Source organism: Aquarana catesbeiana, linkage group LG07, assembly GCF_042186555.1.
Source record: "Aquarana catesbeiana isolate 2022-GZ linkage group LG07, ASM4218655v1, whole genome shotgun sequence".
NCBI lineage: Eukaryota > Metazoa > Chordata > Amphibia > Anura > Ranidae > Aquarana > Aquarana catesbeiana.
The window spans coordinates 345440038-345462062 of NC_133330.1; the positions used below are offsets into that span (position 1 = coordinate 345440038).

General features: G+C 47.5%; 1 protein-coding gene across 5 annotated transcripts in view; it reads left to right on the forward strand.

Moving 5' to 3' along the window:
* Positions 1–20440, forward strand: part of SLC6A9 (solute carrier family 6 member 9) — a 195620-nt gene extending 175180 nt beyond the window's left edge. For all 5 annotated transcript variants that reach the window (XM_073593985.1, XM_073593987.1, XM_073593988.1 and 2 more), the window contains 6 exons: positions 1802–2039; positions 2162–2296; positions 4244–4343; positions 4752–4852; positions 9205–9375; positions 13046–20440. In XM_073593985.1, coding sequence (XP_073450086.1) covers positions 1802–2039; positions 2162–2296; positions 4244–4343; positions 4752–4852; positions 9205–9375; positions 13046–13237 — 937 coding nt within the window. In that variant the 3' untranslated portion in view covers positions 13238–20440. The remainder of the gene's footprint in view (positions 1–1801; positions 2040–2161; positions 2297–4243; positions 4344–4751; positions 4853–9204; positions 9376–13045) is intronic.
* Positions 20441–22025: the final 1585 nt, after the last annotated feature.

A 22025-nucleotide genomic window follows, 5' to 3' on the forward strand; every position in this document is an offset into this window, starting at 1 on the left:
TGAGCATGGGAGGAGGTGACGAGGAGGCTAGGGAGCAGGAGGTCTCAGAAGGACAGTTTGGGTAATACTTGGTATTGAGGTTGGTGATGTAGCTCGGGGCAGAGTTGTGGATGGCTTTGTATGTTGTTACTATTTCAAATTTTATTTGTTGGGTGAGTGGAAGGGAGGGATTGACAGAGAGGGGTGGAGGACACTGAATGGAGACCAGTGGAGGGATTGGCAGAGAGGGGTGGAGGACACTGAATGGAGACCAGTGGAGGGATTGGCGGAGAGGGGTGGAGGAAACTGAATGGAGACCAGTGGAGGGATTGACAGAGAGAGGTGGAGGAAACTGAATGGAGACCAGTGGAGGGATTGGCAGAGAGGGGTGGAGGACACTGAATGGAGACCAGTGGAGGGATTGGCAGAGAGGGGTGGAGGACACTGAATGGAGACCAGTGGAGGGATTGGCGGAGAGGGGTGGAGGAAACTGAATGGAGACCAGTGGAGGGATTGACAGAGAGAGGTGGAGGAAACTGAATGGAGACCAGTGGAGGGATTGGCAGAGAGGGGTGGAGGACACTGAATGGAGGCCAGTGGAGGGATTGGTAGAGAGGGGTGGAGGACACTGAATGGAGGCCAGTGGAAGGATTGGTAGAGAGGGGTGGAGGACACTGAATGGAGACCAGTGGAGGGATTGGCAGAGAGGGGTGGAGGACACTGAATGGAGGCCAGTGGAGGGATTGGTAGAGAGGGGTGGAGGACACTGAATGGAGATCAGTGGAGGGATTGGTAGAGAGGGGTGGAGGACACTGAATGGAGACCAGTGGAGGGATTGGCGGAGAGGGGTGGAGGAAACTGAATGGAGACCAGTGGAGGGATTGGCAGAGAGGCGTGGAGGACACTGAATGGAGGCCAGTGGAGGGATTGGTAGAGAGGGGTGGAGGACACTGAATGGAGGCCAGTGGAAGGATTGGTAGAGAGGGGTGGAGGACACTGAATGGAGACCAGTGGAGGGATTGGTAGAGAGGGGTGGTGGACACTGAATGGAGACCAGTGGAAGGATTGGTAGAGAGGGGTGGAGGACACTGAATGGAGGTCAGTGGAGGGATTGGTAGAGAGGGGTGGAGGACACTGAATGGAGACCAGTGGAGGGATTGGTAGAGAGGGGTGGAGGACACTGAATGGAGACCAGTGGAGGGATTGGTAGAGAGGGGTGGAGGACACTGAATGGAGACCAGTGGAAGGATTGGTAGAGAGGGGTGGAGGACACTGAATGGAGACCAGTGGAAGGATTGGTAGAGAGGGGTGGAGGACACTGAATGGAGGCCAGTGGAGGGATTGGCAGAGAGGGGTGGAGGACAATGAATGGAGATCAGTGGAGGGATTAGCAGAGAGGGGTGGAGGACACTGAATGGAGGCCAGTGGAGGGACTGGTAGAGAGGGGTGGAGGACACTGAATGGAGGTCAGTGGAGGGATTGGTAGAGAGGGGTGGAGGACACTGAATGGAGGCCAGTGGAGGGATTGGTAGAGAGGGGTGGAGGACACTGAATGGAGACCAGTGGAGGGATTGGTAGAGAGGGGTGGAGGACCCTGAATGGAGACCAGTGGAGGGATTGGCAGAGAGGGATGGAGGACACTGAATGGAGGTCAGTGGAGGGATTGGCAGAGTGAGGGGAGGACACTGAATGGAGGCCAGTGGAGGGACTGGCACATTTGTGGACCCTCTGTTTGATGGCTTTTTGGGGTCACACAGAGGCCCTCTTCCGGAATCCTGCACATCAGAGTCTGATTCTAATTTATTTTATCACCTTCCTTCAGGGACAGCATCATCATCAGTATCACCAACTGCGCCACCAGCGTCTACGCCGGCTTTGTCATCTTCTCCATTCTGGGCTTCATGGCTAACCACCTGGGTGTGGATGTGTCCAAAGTGGCTGATCACGGTCCCGGCCTGGCCTTTGTGGCCTATCCTGAGGCTCTGACCCTGCTGCCCATATCTCCTCTGTGGTCCATATTGTTCTTCTTCATGCTCATCCTGCTGGGACTGGGCACACAGGTAAGCTCCGGTATTAAAGGATTGGAGTTGACCGATCTTCAACCATTGAGAAATGTTCCCCTTTGGGGGGCACTTAGTGTCACCTCTCACTATAACCCCCTTCTGGCTCTCATTGGCTGCAGTTCTGCCTGCTGGAGACTCTGGTCACGGCCGTTGTGGATGAGATCGGTAACGACTGGATTATTCGCTGGAAGACGGTTGTGACGCTGGGAGTGGCGGTGATTGGTTTTCTCCTGGGAATCCCGCTGACCACACAGGTAACTGACCCCGTCCTGACGGGAACATACATTGGCCGTCAGTCCAGCAGATTCTTCTTTTGTATGTACAGGATCACCATTGATCAAGGGAGGAAAACCCAACCGGGGCAGTTGTATGGAGGCTGATCGGTAGATCGACTTCTGTACAACCTCAGTGCCCATACATGGATTGAAATTCGGCTGGTTCCTGCTGAATGGGCCGAATTGCGATACATGTATGGCCGGCTTTAGACTGATAGTGAGCTCAGCTGTACCTCATCAAGCACAGCGCCAGTTGTCCTTCTGTTGGAGATGAATCCCTCTTCCCCTCCTCCGATGTCCCTCTGTTTGTTCTACTATATAGATCCATATAAATAAATTATTCAGCTAGAGGGGGTTATATTGCACCAAACTTTTCAGCTTGCAAATTATTTCATGATTATATTACAAGGTAATAAAAAGGAAAATTGATTAAAAATATTACCCGGGGGGGGGGGGGGGGGGGTGGACTCATAATTTTTGCACATAGCTGTATGAACAGGGTGGCTGTCATTCTAAGGCTGTCAGTTCAGGTAATGGGGTACAGGTGGCTGTCAGTCTGGGGAGTGAGGTGCAGGTGGCTGTTAGTCTGGAGAATGGGGTGCATGTGGCCATCAGTCCCGGTAGTGGGGTGCAGGTGGCTGCCAGTCCCAGTATTTGGGTGCAGGTGCCCGCCAGTCCCAGTAGTGGGGTACAGGTGGCTGCCAGTCCCAGTATTTGGGTGCAGGTGCCCGCCAGTCCCAGTAGTGGGGTGCAGGTGGCTGCCAGTCCCAGTATTTGGGTGCAGGTGGCCGCCAGTCCCAGTAGTGGGGTACAGGTGGCTGCCAGTCCCAGTATTTGGGTGCAGGTGCCCGCCAGTCCCAGTAGTGGGGTGCAGGTGGCTGCCAGTCCCAGTATTTGGGTGCAGGTGGCCGCCAGTCCCAGTAGTGGGGTGCAGGTGGCTGCCAGTCCCAGTATTTGGGTGCAGGTGGCCGCCAGTCCCAGTAGTTTGGGTGCAGGGTGCCACTAAAGCTGCACGATTCTGGCCAAAATGAGAATCACGATTTTTTTTTTTGCTTAGGATAAAAAGATTGCGATTCTCTCACGATTCTCGCATTGTAAAATCTTTCACATTATACAAAAAAAAATGGGCTAGCTTTACTGTTTTTTTTTTTTTCTTCCAAAAAAATTGCATTTGAAAGACCACATACAGTGTGACATAAAATATTGCAACAACCACCATTTTATTCTCTAGGGTCTCTACTAAAAAAATATATATAATGTTTGGGGGTTCTAAGTAATTTTCAAGCAAAAAAAAAAAATGATTTTAACTTGAAACCAACAAAATGTCAGAAAAAGGTTTGGTGTTTAAGTGGTTAAACTTTTTTCCACTTGCACAGGAAGTCTATTCCATTGACAAATTGTTACAATGTTTATACTTATGTTCAACTGATAAAGAATGTTGTGATTCTTGGCAGAGTGGCTTCAGAAGCGCAGAGAGAATTCTTTGCATAGAAAGAATTGTGAAACACTTTAGTCAAGATCGCTATAACAATTCTTGACGATTAATTGTGCAGCTCTAGGTGCCACCAGTCCCAGTAGTGGGGTGCAGGTGGCCATCAGTCCCAGTAGTATGGTGCAGGTGGCCATCAGTCCCAGTAGTATGGTGCAGGTGGCCATCAGTCCCAGTAGTATGGTGCAGGTGGCCATCAGTCCCAGTAGTATGGTGCAGGTGGCCATCAATTGACACTGTGTAAGAAATAACAACAAGAAGCTCTTTTCAGTGTTGGAAGTCCATCTTGGGGGACACCAATGGTGGAGCACAGACAGTTCACGCTATAGTGTTAGCGCTTTTCTCAGATTATTATTATTATTATTATTATCTCTTTGGAGATTATTATTATTATCTCTCGGGTGATTGGCTCCAATCTGTGTCCTTCTCTCCTATAGGCTGGAATCTATTGGCTCCTTCTGATGGATAATTACGCAGCCAGCTTTTCTCTGGTCATCATTTCCTGTATCATGTGTGTGTCTATAATGTATATTTATGGTGAGTGACCCTTCGGTACATCATTCCCATTGGATGTAGAACTTTAATAGACGATTAACAGCAAAATTTGCATGCATGTCCAGCCGGCCAAAATCCAGCCGTGTCCTTCAGTGACTTTGGGGTTCTCTGTATTCCTTCAATTGGTTGATCATTTCCATATATGTGATGTACATAACTGAAGACACAATGCACATTGTTGCACCCGATGTTTTTCCATTGATGTAGGGGCGGGGGGACTCAGTTAATTTATGAAAACTTAAGTAAAAATGGCGTTTTTCTTATGACACCATATAAAAAAATATGTCACCAAAAAAAAAAAAAAATTCAACAAACAACATACACAAAAGGCTGTTAAGGTGTTAATGTTCAAAATGATGTGTGTGTCTGATCCTCTCTTCCCTCTCCCAGGTCACCGGAACTACTTCAAGGACATTGAGATGATGTTGGGGTTCCCCCCTCCCCTCTTCTTCCAGGTCTGCTGGCGGTTCATCTCCCCGGCCATTATCTTTGTAAGTCTCTCCTGAATGCCTTCACTGATCTAGGTACATAAGGGGATATTCCAGGGAAGAAGTCTATGCCGGGATTGCTGCAGATCATTCTTAGTAAAGGAAGGAAAGGATACAACATCTAAAACCTGCTGGAAGATCAATGTTTTTTGTAGCCAGTATAGAAGCAATCGAGACTCAGGAGAGATTGCTTTGGGGACACCAGCGATGGGCGGCCTTCCAGTGATGGGGACACCAGCTTTGGGGACACCAGTGATGGGTGGCCTTCCAGCGATGGGGACACCAGCTTTGGGGACACCAGCGTTGGGCGGCCTTCCAGCAATGGGGACACCAGCTTTGGGGACACCAGCGATGGGCGGCCTTCCAGCAATGGGGACACCAGCTTTGGGGACACCAGTGATGGGTGGCCTTCCAGCAATGGGGACACCAGCTTTGGGGACACCAGCGTTGGGCGGCCTTCCAGCAATGGGGACACCAGCTTTGGGGACACCAGCGATGGGCGGCCTTCCCGCGATGGGGAGCCACTTAACTCAATGTTGTATCTTTTCCTTTCTTTACTAAGGCTCCATTCACCTTTGTACGACTCCAAAGTTGCTCCAATTTTTGAGTGCAACTTTGACGCAACTTTGGATGGGTGCAACTTGGATTCGACTTTGGCTTTGGCCGGTGATAATGAACAAATGTTGCACACAAAGAGAGAAAGACTAGGGGACTTTAACTACTTCTGTCCCGGCCTATAGCAGAATGATGGCCAGGAAGTGGTTCAGTTATCCTAACTGGGCGTCATATGACATCCAGAAGGATAACAAGCCAGCAAGCGCCCCTGGGGGCGCGCATCACGGCGATCGGTGGTGTGGTGTTAGTTTGACACACTGCATCTCCAATCTTGGTAAAGAACCTGTGACGGAGGCTCTTTACCACATGATCAGCTGTGTCCAATCACAGTGTAAATAGGAAGAGCTGTTTATCGGCTTTTCCTCTAATCACACTGACAGACGTGAGTAGAGAAGAGCCAGAGGGCTGTTCTCCTGACAGTGAGGGGGGTCTGCGCTGACTGGTTATCAGTGCAGCCCTCCGAGGATGCCCACCCAGGACCACCAGGGATGCCCACCCAGGACCACCAGGTATGCCCATCAATGCCCAACAGGGATGGTAATCAGTGCCCATCAGTGATGCCTGCCAGTGGCTCCTGATCAGTTCTGCATTACAGTGCCATCTATCAGTGCCGCCCATGAGTGCCACCTATCAGTGTCCGTCAGTGCTGATTATCAGTGTCACCTATCAGTGCCACATATAAGTGCCTCATCATCAGTGCCCATCAGTGAAGGAAAAAACGTACTTATTTACAAAGTTTTGTAACAAAAACAAAGAAAAACTTTTTTTTTTTTCTTTTAATTTTCGAGTCTTTTTTTATTTGTAGCGCAAAAAATAAAAACCCGAGTGGTGATCAAATACCACCAAAAGAAAGCTCTATTTGTGGGGGAAAAAAATGATAAAAATGTTGTTTTGGTACAGCGTCACATGACCGCGCACTTGTTATTCAAAGTGTGAGAGCGCTGAAAGCTGAAAATTGGTCTGGGCTGGAAGGGGGTGAAAGTTCCCGGTATTGAAGGGGTTAAAGGTTACAGTTCGACACAAAATTAGGACCAAATATTGGTACCAACTGTTGCACACAAGTTGCATTGTATAACATTCAGATACGACTTTCATGCAACTTCTGAGGGTTAACATTGAAGTCTATGGACCTCAAGTTGCATGAAAGTTGGGCCAAAAAAGTGCAGGAACAACTTTGAAGTCGCTGCAACTTTAAGTCGCTCATATATGAAGGGTTATCATTGGAAAACATGGGGAACCACTTGTCATATAACATTGATGTCCAAAGTGGCATTACAAGTCGCACGAGTGTGAATGGAGCCCAAAGACAATCTGAGAGATCCCAGTACAGAATTATTTCCCGGTGTTGCCAATACTTCCAGCACCTCTTTGCTGGGAATATCTGTTGTTCTTTTTTTTATGCTATTATTATATACAGGTTCCTTCCGACTGGAGTCTTATCCTACATCTGCAGCATCAACGTCTTTTTTCTCCCCCAGTGGAGTCCCCCGCAATGCGATGATCTAGTTTAGCGGAATTGTTTGCTTTTCTTTGTGCTGGAAGATCCACAGACATGCAGGAAGGGATGATGATTGGCTGTATTTAGTGATATCCGCATTTCCATATATTGTATCCTCTCTTCTATTAGGTGGGAATGACTGGAGCCTCGTACACACGGTATGATTGTTGGCAGGGGATTGTCTGTTCACAGACTGTTGTCCTAAAATCTTACTGTTAGTACGCTCCTTTTGACAATTGTCCAATTTTCCGCCAACAAATGTTGGATGACAGGCTAGTACATTTTCGGCGGACAACGGTTTAACGTCTGATTTTCGTATGGTCAGTACACAAATCCGTCACACAAAAGTCGAAAGCACAAACGCGCATGCTCGGAATCAATGCTCACCACAAAATTAGCAGAAGGGGCCCAAAGGGTGGCGCTCAAGAGCTGAAATTCCTCGTAGTACGTCACTACGTTCGTGTTCGTGGTATGACAATTTGTGTAACGTTTGTATGCAAAACAAGATCCTGGCACACGCCCTTTTGGACAAAAATCAGGCGCTCGGTTGGCCAACAATCGTACCGCTTGTACGAGGCTTTAGTGAGACCAGTAAATTCTTCCAAAACTTGTCACACACAACAGTAATTAAAAAATAAACTCATACAATAAAAGTATGGAAATGCAAAATAGGTATTAAAAAGAAGAATGGCCTGCAAATAATTAGTATCAGTGGATAGTGATCTCTAGGGGAGCATAACCCAAAATAATTGGATAATTTCTCCCAGAGGAGAATACCTCCCAAAATTATTGAATTACTGGTGTCAGCTGGATAGTGGTCCCAAGGAGAAAGTCCCCCCCCCCAAATCATTGATAATATAGCTTCCCAAATCATTGGTGTTCATGTAATAGTTGCCACAGGGAAAGAATAGACCTCCAAATCATTGTCCACCGGGAAATTATCGCCCCCCAATCTCTGGCCAGTGGGATAGCAGCCATTAAGAGAGACTAGCCTCCCAAATCATTGGCCAGTGGGAGAGTGGCAGCCAAGAGATATAATAGCCTCCCAAATCATTGGCCGGTGGGGAAGTGACCGCCAAGAGATAATAGCCTCCTGTCATTGGTATTAGTGGGATGGTGACCACCGGGAAAGAATAGCCTCCAAATCACTGGCCAGTGGAACAGTGACCACTAGGAAAGACTAGCCCCCTGAATCATTGGCCAGTGGAAAAGTGTCCACCAGGAGATAATAGCCCCCAAATCATTGGCCAGTGGGAAAGTGGCCACTAGGAGAGACTAGCCCCCCCCCCCCCCTCCCCAAATCATTGGCCAGTGAGAAAATGGTCACCAGGAGATAATAGCCCCCAAATCATTGGTGTCAGTGGGGTAGCGGTCACCATGAAAGACTAGCCCCCCAAATCAATGGCCAGTGGGATAGTGGTCTCCAGGAATAAATAGCTCCCAAATCATTGGCCAGTTAAATAATGTTCACCAGGAAAGAATAGCCGCCAAATCACCAGCCAGTGGGAGAGTGGCCACTAGAAGAGACTAGGCCCCCAAAGCATTGGCCAGTGGGAGAGTGACCGCTAGGAGATAATAGCCCCCAAATCATTGGTGTCAGTCGGATAGTGGTCACTAGGAATAAAGAGCCCCCCAAATCACTGGTGTAAGTTGGATAGCGGTCCCCAGGAAAGAAGAGCCCCCCCCCCCCCCCCCAAATCACTGGTGTAAGTTGGATAGTGGGCTTCAGGGAAGAATTCCCCCATCAGATCATTGGTAGTACCTAACATACCTTAGCACTGGGGTGTGTGTGCTGATTGGCAGTGCCTCTTCTGATTAACTCTTTTGGCTGGCAGAACTATTTGAAATGTGAGATCAATCCGCTCACATAGTAATATCATCTGGGGTACATTCATTCATAAGGAATAGTAGTAGTACCCTGGCTTTTTCGGTGATGCAGTAGGCAGGGGCCCAGTGGGTGTACTTGAATTGCTGAACGCCATGTGGAGGAGGGGCTTATTACAGCGGAGGGTGGGAATGAGTGTGGGAACTTCCACCAATCAGATCTCATCTCACTTTTGTCTTTCTTGTTCACCTTGTAGTGACTTTAATATGAACAAAGCAACCAATCAGCATGCAGTGCAGAATTTAATATATAAAAGGGATTCTGATTGGTTGCTCTGGGCTTCATATGCAATCTATATACATTTACACGTGAAGGAGTCCTCCAAGCTCACATTTTTATTTTCTGATTTCTCTCCAGTTCATCTTAATCTTTACGGTTATTCAATATCGGCCAATCACATACAACGAGTACCTCTACCCAGGCTGGGCCATCTCGCTGGGGTTTCTGATGGCGCTGTCCTCGGTCATCTGTATCCCCGGATATGCCATCTTCGAGATCTCGCGGTCCGAAGGGGACACCTTCCTCCAGGTGGGTCTATAGGATGGGCAGGTAATTCATGGACACCAACATCTCATACATAGACGCATGCAGCCCTGTCGTGTATCGGACAATCTTTCCATCCCATGCCATGCTTCTTTGCAGCCATGGCAATAGTACTTGTTTTGTAGACAAGAATTCTCAGAATCTTCTTTCTGTTCCTATAATTGACTCCCTGACACTTCCAGATATCTTCTGAGAGCTAGTCAGTCCTAATATGTGGCTTCCCTACACATGTCCTGGAGGGATACCTGTTATAACAAGTTATACCCATTACATATCAGGAGGGGGTGCTACAGTCCCCCCATCATCAGGACTGAAAGAATCCAACACAGGAAATGCAAAGTATACAAATGAATAAACCTAGAAAATGATTTTATATCTTAGAAAATATTTTCTATTTTTATATGTTGCATTTCTCTTTTTGTATTCTTTCAGCCCTGATGAAGGGGGGATTGAAATGTGTTGGAGACAACATTTTGTGTTATTCTGTATAAGGACTAACAACAACAATTGATGTGGTGCTCACTTTGTGTTTTATGCACTTAGACTTTTCTCTGGGTTCTCTACCCAGAAACCATCCAGGACATACAGGAGTGTTCCTTAGGCTGCACAGAGACGCAGGTGTCATGGAGGCGCAGTGAAGTCACAGGATAACACAGGATGCCCTAGGGCAGGGGTCTCAAACTGGCGGCCCTCCAGCTGTTGCAGAACTACAAGTCCCTTCATGTCTCTGCCTATGGGAGTCATGCTTGTAACTGTCAGCCTTGCAATGCCTTATGGGAATTGTAGTTCTGCAACAGCTGAAGGGTCACCAGTGAGACCCCTGCCCTAGGGTAACTGCATGCAATAGGATGTGCTGGGAGCACTGGAGACACAGGAATTGTAGTAGACACGAGGGTCACTGGTTCAGAAGAGTCGCTGGACACACAGGGGTCACTGGGGACACAAGGGTCACTGGTTCACAGGAGTCACTGGAGACACAAAGGTCCCTGGGAACACAAGAGTCACTGGTTCACAAGAGTCGCTGGAGGCATAGGGGTCACTGGGGACATAAAGGTCAATGGAGACACAAGGGTCACTAGGAACACAAGGGTCACTAGGAACACAAGGGTCACTGGGAACACAAGGGTCACTGGGAACACAAGGGTCACTGGTTCACAATAGTCACTGAAGACACTGGGGCCACAACGAGTGTTGGAGACACGGGTCACTGGGGACACAGTGGTTTCTGAAGTCACAAGGGTAGCTGGAGACACAGGGATTGTTGGAGACACAGGGATTGTTGGAGACATAGGGGGTCACTGGTTCACAAGAGTCGCTGGAGGCACAGGGCTCACTAGGAACACAAGGGTCAATGGAGACACAAGGGTCACTGGGGACACAATGGTTGCTGGTGACACAAGGGTCACTAGTTCGCAAGAGTCGCTGGAGGCACAGGGGTCACTAGGAACACAAGGGTCAATGGAGACACAGGGACTGTTGGAGACACAGGGGGTCACTGGTTCACAAGAGTCGCTGGAGGCACAGAGGTCACTGGGAACACAAGGGTCACTGGGAACACAAGGGTCACTGGGAACACAAGGGTCTCTGGGAACACAAGAGTCACTGGGGACACAAGGGTCACTGGTTCACAATAGTCACTGAAGACAGTGGGGACACATCGAGTGTTGGAGACACAGGGGTCACTGGGGACACAAGGGTCTCTGGGAACACAAGAGTCACTGGGGACACAAGGGTCACTGGTTCACAATAGTCACTGAAGACAGTGGGGACACATCGAGTGTTGGAGACACAGGGGTCACTGGGGACACAGTGGTTTCTAAAGTCACAAGGGTAGCTGGAGACACAGGGATTGTTGGAGACACAGGGGGTCACTGGTTCACAAGAGTCGCTGGAGGCACAGGGGTCACTAGGAACACAAGGGTCAATGGAGACACAAGGGTCGCTGGAGACACAAGTGTCACTGGGGACACAAGGGCCACTGGTTCACAGGAGTTGCTGGAGACACAGGGGTCACTGGAGACACTGGGAACACAAGGGTCACTGGTTAACAAGAGTTGCTGGAGACACTGGGGACACAACAATTGCTGGAGACACAGTGGTTTCTGAAGTCACAAAAATAGCCAAAGACATAAGGGTCACTGGTTCACAAGGGTAGCTGGAGACACAGGGATTGTTGGAGACACAGAGGGTCACTGGTTCACATAAGTCGCTGGAGGAACAGGGATCATTAGGGACACAAGGGTCAATGGAGACACAAGGGTTGGTGGAGATGCAAGGGTCACTGGGGACACAAGGGTCACTGGGGACACAAGGGTCGCTGTTTCACAGGAGTCACTGGAGACACAGGGATCACTGGAGACACAATGGTTGCTGGAGGCACAGGGGTCAATGGAGACACAAGGGTCACTGAAGACACAAAGGTCACTGGGGACACAAGGGTCGCTGGTTTACAGGAGTCACTGGAGACACAATGGTTGCTGGAGACACAAGGGCTACTGGGGACACAAGGGTCACTAGTTCACAATACTTGCTGGAGACACAGGGGTCACTGGAGACACGTTTGCTGGAGACACAAGGGTCACTGGGGAGACAAATGTCACTGGGGACACAAGGGTCACTAGTTTACAAGAGTCGCTGGAGACACAAGGGTCACTGGGGACACCAATCACTGGAGACACAGGGGACACTGGGAGCATAGTGGTTTCTAAAGTCACAAGGGTCACTTGTTCAAAAGAGTCGCTGGAGACACAGAGGTCATTGATTCACAAGAGTCACTGGAGACACTGGGGTTGATGGAGTCAGAAGGAATGATTGGGACACATGGATCACCAGGGACAGAGGGGTTGCAGAAGTCGCAAGGTTTGCTGGTGACACAAAGGTCACTGGTTCACAAGGATAGCTGGAGACACAAGGGTCACTGTTGGAGATGCAAGGGTCACTGGTTCACTAAAGTCACTGGAGACGCAATGTTTGCTGGGGACACAAGGGTCACTGGTTCACTAAAGTCACTGGAAACGCAATGTTTGCTGGGGACACAAGGGTCACTGGTTCGCAGGAGTCACTGGAGACACAGAGGTCACTGGAGACAAAGGAGTTAATGGAGTCACAAAGGTAGCTGGAGACACAGGGGTTGCTGGAGTCATAAGGGTTTCTAGAGTCACAAGGGTTGCTGAAGACACGACGGTCATTGTCATTATAGACACAGGGGTCACTGGGGTAACAAGGGATGCTGGAAAAACAATGGTCATTGGAGTCACAAGAGTCACCAGAGTTGCTAGAGACACAGGGTTGTTGGAGACATGGGGGGCTTGATGGTGACACGGGGGTTGTTAGTGACACAAGAGTTGATGGAGTCACATGGTTTGTTAGAGTCACAATGGTCCTGTAGGGTGCCACACCCTGCAAGGTTGGGGTGCACTGATAGGATTCCTGTTGGTTTTAATCTGCACCATCCCATCTCCAGCACTTCATTGTTGGTGAGCGAGGCCGCAATCATAGGCCAATAGTGGGGTGGGGGAGGTTCTGGGTCGTGCTCCAAAGGTCTGACAGAATGTTCAGGCACCTGGGGCTTCCTGCTATTACCATCAATTTAGTTTACAGGTCAAGTGATTGGTGCACTTCTTGGCCTCTGATTTGTTTCTTGTCCCATTGGCAGCGGTTGAAGAACTCGGTGAAGGCCAGCAAGGACTGGGGACCAGCTCTGCTTGAACACCGGACTGGTCGATATGCACTAGAGGAGGGTAGCCCCGAGATCCAGCCGCTGAACCCGGAGAAGCAGAAGGAGGAGATCGGCCTAACAATACAGGGCAGCAACGGGCAGGCCCACAGCCAGGACTCTAAAGTGTAACCAGCTCCTAAGGAAGGGGTGGAGAAAGGCACTGGTGGTATGGATGCGTCTTTACCCTCCCCCCCTGACCCCCACCCCGTCCCCCTTTTGTCTTCATCCAGACCAGTCGTATCCTCCATTGTCCTCTTTCCAACCCGTCACCTCAGAGCATTCAACAGAATAACTATCAAACTGTTTCTCCCATCCACGAGGAGACATCAATCGTTCAGCTGCTGAGCAGAGGAGCCACGGCCCCGGATCGCCCTGCCCCCGACTCTCATTGCCAGGACACCAACCATGTGCGCTTTGGGAGAACACAGGGGGAAGAGAGATGGCATCATCTGACAACGTAGATCTAACTCTTCTAATTTTAGTTTACATGAAATTGTATTTTTTAGAGTTTTATAAGCTCTGTTTTTTTTTTTTTTTTAACCCGGGGAGGCCAGGGGTTGTGTGTCCTCCGTAACTCTTCCCCGGCAACGTAGGACATTTTACTGAACTGGGGAGAGAGAAGAAGAGAAATGCAAACACTTCTTATTCCTGTTACTTGAGAAGGACAGCAGGAAGTGGACGGCCACTATGTGACAGAAGGGGCCACTTTCCCAACCTGCTGCGTCTACATACACATCCGCCCAGTGCGCCACTGACTGATGACACAAATAAGGAGCTGCTACCAAGCTGCGCGTACCATGAGGGACATTCCAAATTCTCTTTCGTAAGGGTACCGCAGCGCCCCCCCTGTGGATCAAACTGTCTCTGCGTCTCTGTTTTAGACTTCTTACCACTGCCAACCCAGAAGCCACCAAGGAAGTTATTGATCCAGCAGCTTGAATCAAGTCTTCCTAATAATTCTATACCTGTTACCCTACAAAGGTATTACTAATCTGGGTCTGCCCAGAGTTCCTGGCCAGGTGACAAATTTTGTTCCATTACCCAAATATACAAATATCGGGATTTGCCAAAATGTACCCCATATACCGGCCCTTTGTGCCATGATACCTAAACTTTCATGCCCTTAATGGATATACCAGCTCTATCAGGGGGCTTTGCCTTGGGTTCATTTTGTAACGCACACTTAAGGAAGGAAGTTCATGAGCCAGTCAGTCCAGTCTGGATGCCAGCACTTTATATACAGAGCATAGAGTAGGCTGCTCCCAAGCTCTGAGTCAGATCACCCTCAAGGAACATCAGGTGCTAAACAACAGCAAGGGCTCACCCTATGACCCATTGACTGCATTAATCCAAAGGGGAAGACTAGCAAAACTCCAAAGAAAATTCCAATGCTGGTAACTTTAGTCATCCCGACAACATGAACAGAGAATCCCAGAGAAGGTTTCTATGTTAATGTTGGCCATAGATAATCTGGTTGAAAAAAGTCCATCCAATTTTTGGAATGCAGCAGATCTTCTCCTTTGGATTAGGCACTTTATATGACCCGAAACTGAACTACATTTTACTGACTCGTTGAATTCCTTCTTGTCAATTCTCTCTGCTGAAGGAAATTGCAAATGGCAGTCTTAAGGACGCTACTAGATTAGAAAAACCAATAATGTGGGCTCAAGAGTAAATTTTGGGTCATTTGAGTCCACATTGTTGGCTTTTCCCTTTTGGTAGTGTTCTTGAGTTATATACCACATGGACGCCAACCCATTGGATCTTAAGGCCTTGAGTCAGTATTTTTTAACTGTAGTTTCAAAATCGAGAGTACTGCCAAGAAAGGGTTAAATTTCATGGCCGCATGCAGTTTGAACCTCAGTTACAGCAGAGCTCCGAGTCTTCATTGACAATGGAAAAAGCTCCACAAAGGCATCAGAGGTGACTTTTTTCAGGAGCATGTGCTGCTATTGGACACTTTGCCATGTTTAGAAGTAGGTGAGACATTCTGTCAAGCGGCTTAAATGGACAGCCAGTACACCAAGGGGAAAAGGAGAACCTACCATCCAACATTTAGGTTAGGTACCATCACAGAAAGCACAGCAAACAAAAAAGGGAGGGGGGAATTACTTTTTTTTAGGAGCATTAGCTGCTATAGGACACTTTGCCATGTTTGGATTATTGGATTGGCCGGTATATAGTGTCATTGTCCAGTCTGCTGTCTTCTCCCACTTCTAGAGTTTAGATTTTGGGGTGGCTCTGTAATCCAGAGAATCTTCACATCTCAGAGACGTAATAAATCTCCATAAATTGCATAAACGTTGTAGAGGTAAGAGCAAGAACTTTGTAGGATGTAGGTGAGACATTTTGTTGAGGGGCTTAAAGGGACGGTCAGCGGTACAGGGAGAAAAGGGGAACCCCCATCCAACATTTAGGTTAAGTACCATCACATAAGCACATTAAATAAAAACAGGGGGAATAGTGACTTTTTTGTTGGAGCATTAGCTGCTATAGGACACAATGCCATTGTCCAGTCTGCTGTCTTCTCCCAGTTCCAGAGTTTAGATCTTGGGATGGCTCAGTATTCCGGAGAATTTTCACAGCTCACAGACATAATAAACCTCCATAGATAAAAGTTATGGAACCAAGAACCAGAATGTTTCAGGAAGTAGGTGAGATATTCTGTCGAGCGGCTTAGAGGCACTACTAAGAGAAAAAGGGGAGCCCTCACCCAACGTTTAGATTAGGTACCATCACAAAAAGCACAACAAATAAAAAAGAGGGTTACAGTGACATATTTGTTGAAGCATTAGCTGCTATAGGACACTTTGCCTTGGCCATCCAACATTTAGGTTAGGTACCATCACAGAAAGCACATCAAAATTAAAAAAAAAGCCAAAAGGAACCTGGCACAGGGCTGGTATATGGCGTCATATCTGTACTGGTATTATTTCTAATATAAATAAGGCTGCTGGATTTTATACGGTCTAGTGGTAGAAGGGTCCTGTCTCTCCTGGAGGCAGCAGAGACTTCTGGGAACACGCCATGTGTGGGAAACGCACTCTGCACTGGGCAGAACACTGGGAGCACCAGCAATATGGGACCTATACAGGCTTACAAATAAAAGGCTGCAGCTACGGTGGAACTGCAGGAACCAGAGAGCCCTGCTGGGACTTGTAGTTCCATTACCGCTGAGTCACCATGTGCCAAAATCTGTAATGTCTCAACGTTTGGTTGTGATGCAGCACCAGATATCACCACAAGGTGGCAGCACACTGCTAATGAGAATACTAATGAGAATATATATACATTGCTGCTTTGAGCTTCTGCCTGTGGATGGTCACTACAGTATTCATGAAGAGCCTATAGCTCCATGTTACATCCCATGGTCAGTCCCGGACATAAGAACCTGGTGTGGAACATTGTAATATTCTCAGATCACGTCAATCCTTCCTACATTCCTCCAGACTGGTCAGAGATACAAGCAGCCTTGTAGATAAAACTGTCTGTGTTGCCCATAGCATCAAAGCCTCTGTTTCTGGTGGTTGAAAAAATGGAGTTTGATGTTATTTGCAGCACAGATGATGGTCGGGCTGCACAGAGATGGTTATTTGGGTGTCACTGCACACGCCATCCACTTCTCATTGCAAAACATTTATATCAGTGCTGCATGTAAAAGAAGTCCAGCTTGTGAGGTACAGTACATAGCGGCACGTTGGGGGTGATTTACTAAAGAAGTGCTTTTTTCACTAAGCCTTTAGAATCCAATCATGTGCCGAGGAATTTAATTAATGTACTCATCCCCAATGTGCACTATAGTGTTCTTCATAATCAAATATATTTCATATAACAATCTGCCCAATGCTGACATACACAAAATGATAAACAGTCAAATGTATACTATATGGCCAAAAGTATGTGAACCCCCCCCCCCCCCCCCCCCCCCAAATGATGGAGTTCAGGTGTCTCCAGTGAAGGGTCCTGGTAATCCTCATTCATACAAAGACGTTGGAGACAATTGAGCTCTTCCAGCCTTGTGGTAACAGTTTGATGAAGACCCTTTTCTGTTGCAGCATGACTGTCCCCTGTGTACAAAGCCAGCTCCATAAAGACATGGAGAACCAGTTTGGTGTGCAGGAACTCGAGTGTCCTGCACATAACCCTGACCTCCACCCTACTGAACAGCTTTGGGATGAATTGGAATGTCAGTTGCAAGCTGGGTCTTTTTTTGGTGCCCAATGTGAGGCCCAACGTGTGAGCCAGGTCTTCCAACCCAACATCAGTACCTGACCTCACAAATGGGCACACATTGCCACAGACACTCCAAAATCTTGTGGAAAGCCTTCCTAGAAGAGTCTATGGTGTTATAGCCGTGAAGGGAGCAACTCCATATTAATGTAAAAGGGGGGGATGGGACTCCTTATTACCAGCGATGGGGGAGGGAAGGCAACTCAGTATTAATGGCCATTGGGGGGGGAGGAGGAGGCAACTCAATATTAATGGTCATGGTTCTGCAATGGGTAGTTCAACAAGGTCTTTCCAGAAGATTGAAGGCTGGTGTAACTACAAAGGAGGGACAGCCCCATTCTAATGGCCATGGGATGGGGGGGCTCAATATTAATGATCGTGGTTCTGTAATGGGAAGTTCAACAAGGTCTTCCCAGGAGAGTAAAGGCTGGTGTAACTACAAAGGAGGGTCCATTCAATATTATAGGAGGGGTGACTCAGTATTAATGGTTACGGTTCTGGAAAGGGAGGTTCAACAAGTTCTGTGAAGGCTGGCATAGCTGTAATGGAGGGAAAAATCCATATTAATGGCCATGGGGAGGACGGCTCAATATTAATGGCCACAGTTCTGCAATGGGAAGTCTACAATGAGTTCCCAGAAGAGTGGAGGTTTTTTATAGCCACAAAGGGAGGCGGCTCCCAATAAAGGCCATGACTCTGGATCAGGATGTCCAACAAGGTTAAATAAGTGTGATGGTCAAGTGTTCACAGACTTTTGGCCATAGAGTGTAGATTTGGTTTCAAATGGGGGGGGAAGATTCAAAAGAAAAATCAAGTTTGTCAAATTCTGTTGGGTTTTCCACCAAAAATGATTCACCAGTAATGGTCAGTTATTGATTGTAACAATGATTACATTTTTTTATCCAAGTGATCACCATATCAGTTGATCATAATGTTGGTCGTATGGTCAACAAAGGGAAATTTCCCTCGCGCTAAAATCACATCTCTAAGCTGTGGCATAAGGTACCAGCGTCCAGCTAAATGGGTGATAAAATGTTTTTACTACCAATATTTTTTGGTCAGCAGTACTGCATTGAGGCTGGATTCACATTTTTGCTTTTTCGCTTGATGCTTATTCCAATTGAATCAAGGGGAACGCATCGCAACACCGCCATTAGGACATGCAATAAAGTCCTTCAAGGTGCGCATGGACCCCATATGGCGCACGTAAAAGCATTATGTCAAGGTTGCAACGATTTGCGTTATGATGCATAGGAGATAGCCAAGTAAACTTGGCACTTCAGCGCTCTGAAACAGTAGAGGCACCTGTCATAGTGCCACGAATCCCACAAGAGTCAACTCGGACTGGAAGGATAGGCGGTGCAGCCCTCCTCAGATTGGGGGAAATCCAACATTGTACAAAGCAGAAACAGAAAGAATGCATTATCTTTAGCACTTTATTAAAGGGTATAGGAAGACATGAATTACACTCACAAGCCAAGAGGGCTGATAACAGTTTCGTGGAACTGGACCCCTTCCTCAGAGCTTTGGCTATAGCTTTAAGGAAGGGGGCCAGTTCCCTGAAACATTCTATCATCCCACTTAGCTTGTGAGTATAATTTACCCTTTAATAAAGTGTTAAAGATAATGCACTAGACGTTTGTGCCCTCTCTGTGTGTTTTTTGCATTATGATGAATGTTCAAAGTGCACTGAAAGCGCGCACTGACGCGTTTTGATGCGTTTCTATTGGTGTCAGTGCACAAATGCAAAGTTGTGAGCCCAGCCTAATGAGAAGGTTGCCAAGTGGTTACATCTCCTGCTAGAAAAATGATTCCACCACCCATGTGGCCTTGGGGAAAAACCTGCACGAGAGCTAATAATCTGTCCTCTGGACCAGCAGACTGGATCGATGACCAGGCTGTGTCATTGGACAGATTGGGATGTCGCTCACCTGAGCAGTAGAGGCCCCTTTGCGTGTCTCAGGTCCCGGATTGGGGCCACCATGTCCGCTGAAGCTGTAATGTGACTGTAGTGATGATCTGGTGCCAACCACAACCCTTTGTATTCCTATTTCGGTGCAGTGCGGACCCGCACACGGCCATCATGACCATTGCACTAAACACATTCTAATGAAGCCTGCTGTTTATTTCTCGACTTTTATTTCTTCTTCGGCAAGCGTTCCTCACCCGCCGTGCAGCATGGAGCGGAGCCCGGACACACAGACCAAACCACTTTGAGAAGCCGTAACACAATGGTGCAAATGATGAAAGCTCTGCCTTCCATCGTCCCCCCCCCCCCCCCCCTACAAAACGAATTCCCGTTCTTCTTCTCCGTGCTCTCCGCCATCCTGGGACTCTTTTTTTTTTTTCTTGTCTTGTAGATTGTTATCTGTGAATGTATCGGCACGTCTGTCTAGGAGATTTGTAGAGACGAATGTATGATCGAGAGTCGCCTGTAACTCGCTTTCTGTACCTTTTTATTGTTTTTAACGTTCCACAAATCTGCCAACAAGTATTAGAACTTTGACCTAGAGCCGTAGCGAGCAGTGTTCTAATCCTCCCGTATTTGATGAGCTAACGAGTAAGAAGTATTTTGTCGTTGGTCGATAGCGTTGATATTTTTTTATCTTCTGTGTCTACTGAAACTATTTTTTTAATCTTTGAAATTGCCAACTTTATCCTGCAGAGAAACCCAAAGTATAGAGAACAAAAAAATAAGAAACTGTGAGCACAACTGTCCCCCCCCCCCCCCCCCCAAAATGTCACCCTCTGACCTTAGGTGACGTCCTATGCAAGCCCACCTTCTATAGACAAGCACAACGTGTTATAAGAGCACAGCCGCAGTCTATCCCCCCCCAGACCAGCAGAGCCATGTGTGGGGGGCCGTCTTCTTCCCGGTGCACAATGTGAATTCTGTATTATCAGCATGGGGGGCCGGAGGAAGACGCCTCTGCAACATGCCAACCCCCCCCCTGGAGTTTATTGCACAATAAATTGTCGTTTTTACTGTTTGACGAATATTGCCAAATGCATTGAAGGTTTCCTGAGTCCCGAAAGCTACGTCCTAGAATTTCCATGTCCCTTTAACGTAATAATCTTGATTAAAGTTACCGTAGAAAACTTCTTTGGCTCTCTGTTTTCTTTGGTGTGATTCTGGGTGAGTGGAAACGTTCGATGTGAATTTGGAGAACTTAACCCCTTCACGCCCTCAGGGTAAAACAAATAGAAATGCCTAAGCACAATTTTGAAACTTTGACATGTGTTGATAAAACGTTTTATAAACACAGCCACAGGTCTAAATTTTTGTGAACACAGCCGCAGGTCCCAATTTTTGTGAACACAGCCGCAGGTCTTCATTTTTGTGAACACAGCCGCAGGTCCTAATTTTTGTGAACACAGCCGCAGGTCCTAATTTTTGTGAACACAGCCACAGGTCTAAAGCTGGCCATACACTATACAATTTTCCTGTTCAACTTTCCTTTAGATTTACCAAAACCATATAATATGAGGTCAAACCTAAACCCTTTCAATTTGTATGCAATCAGACAGGCCCTTGCACTACATAGTTGAAGGTAAATCTAAAGGAAATTGAATCAGAAAATTGTATAGTGTATGGCCAGCCTAAATGTTGGTCAACACAGCCGCAGGTCCTAATTTTTGTGCACATTGCCACAGGTCCTAATTTATATGAACACAGCCGCAGGTCCTAATTTTTGTGCACATTGCCACAGGTCCTAATTTATATGAACACAGCCGCAGGTCTAAATTTTGGTCAACACAGCCGCAGGTCCTAATTTTTGTGAACATAGACGCAGGTCCTAATTTTTGTGAACACAGCCGCAGGTCCTAATTCATATGAACACAGCCGCAGGTCCTAATTTTTATGAACACAACCACAGGTCCTAATTTTTGTGAACATAGACGCAGGTCTTAATTTTTGTGAACACAGCCGCAGGTCCTAATTTTTGTGGGTGTGCAGGTCCGGGTGAATAGCCTCGAGGGGCCGTACACTGGCACCGACACACCAGTCAAATTAAGACCTGCAGACGTGTTTACAAAAATTAGGACCTGCGGCTGTGTTCATATAGCTGCTGCGTCACAATAGAGTAACATAGGCTGCCTGTACACAGCCCCAGGCGGCTCCACAAATACAAGCTGCTGACTCACACTGTACAGCAGGTATATGCAATTAGCGGACCTCCAGCTGTTGCAAAACTACAAGTCCCATATTGCCTCTGCCTCTGGGTGTCATGCTTGTGGCTGTCAGAGTCTTGCTATGCCTCATGGGATTTGTAGTTCTGCAACAGCTGGAGGTCCGCTAATTGACTTATCCCTGCTGTACAGGAAACATCACCCATGTGAATGAGACCCAAGACCTCATTCACACACACAGCTTTAGCAGGAATGTTGTATTTGTGTCCACTAATAATGATTGTAGTATATTTTTTGTGAAAATATTATTTCATATTTTCGGGCGGGGTGGGGGGGATGTCAGGTAGGTTGTACAGGGCCCTCTGATTTCTAACAGCAGCCCTGTTGAGTACCACCAACTAACAGAAGATGATGTGGACCCCGATTGTCGTGTCCGACCATAAGAACTCATAAATAGGTAAGCTTTAAAAAAAATAAAAAACATATCCCTGGGGAGCCCTCCGGGGGTGAGGGGGGAGGTCACGAAGTGCTGAGCTCAAAGTTAGGCTTCTAGAAT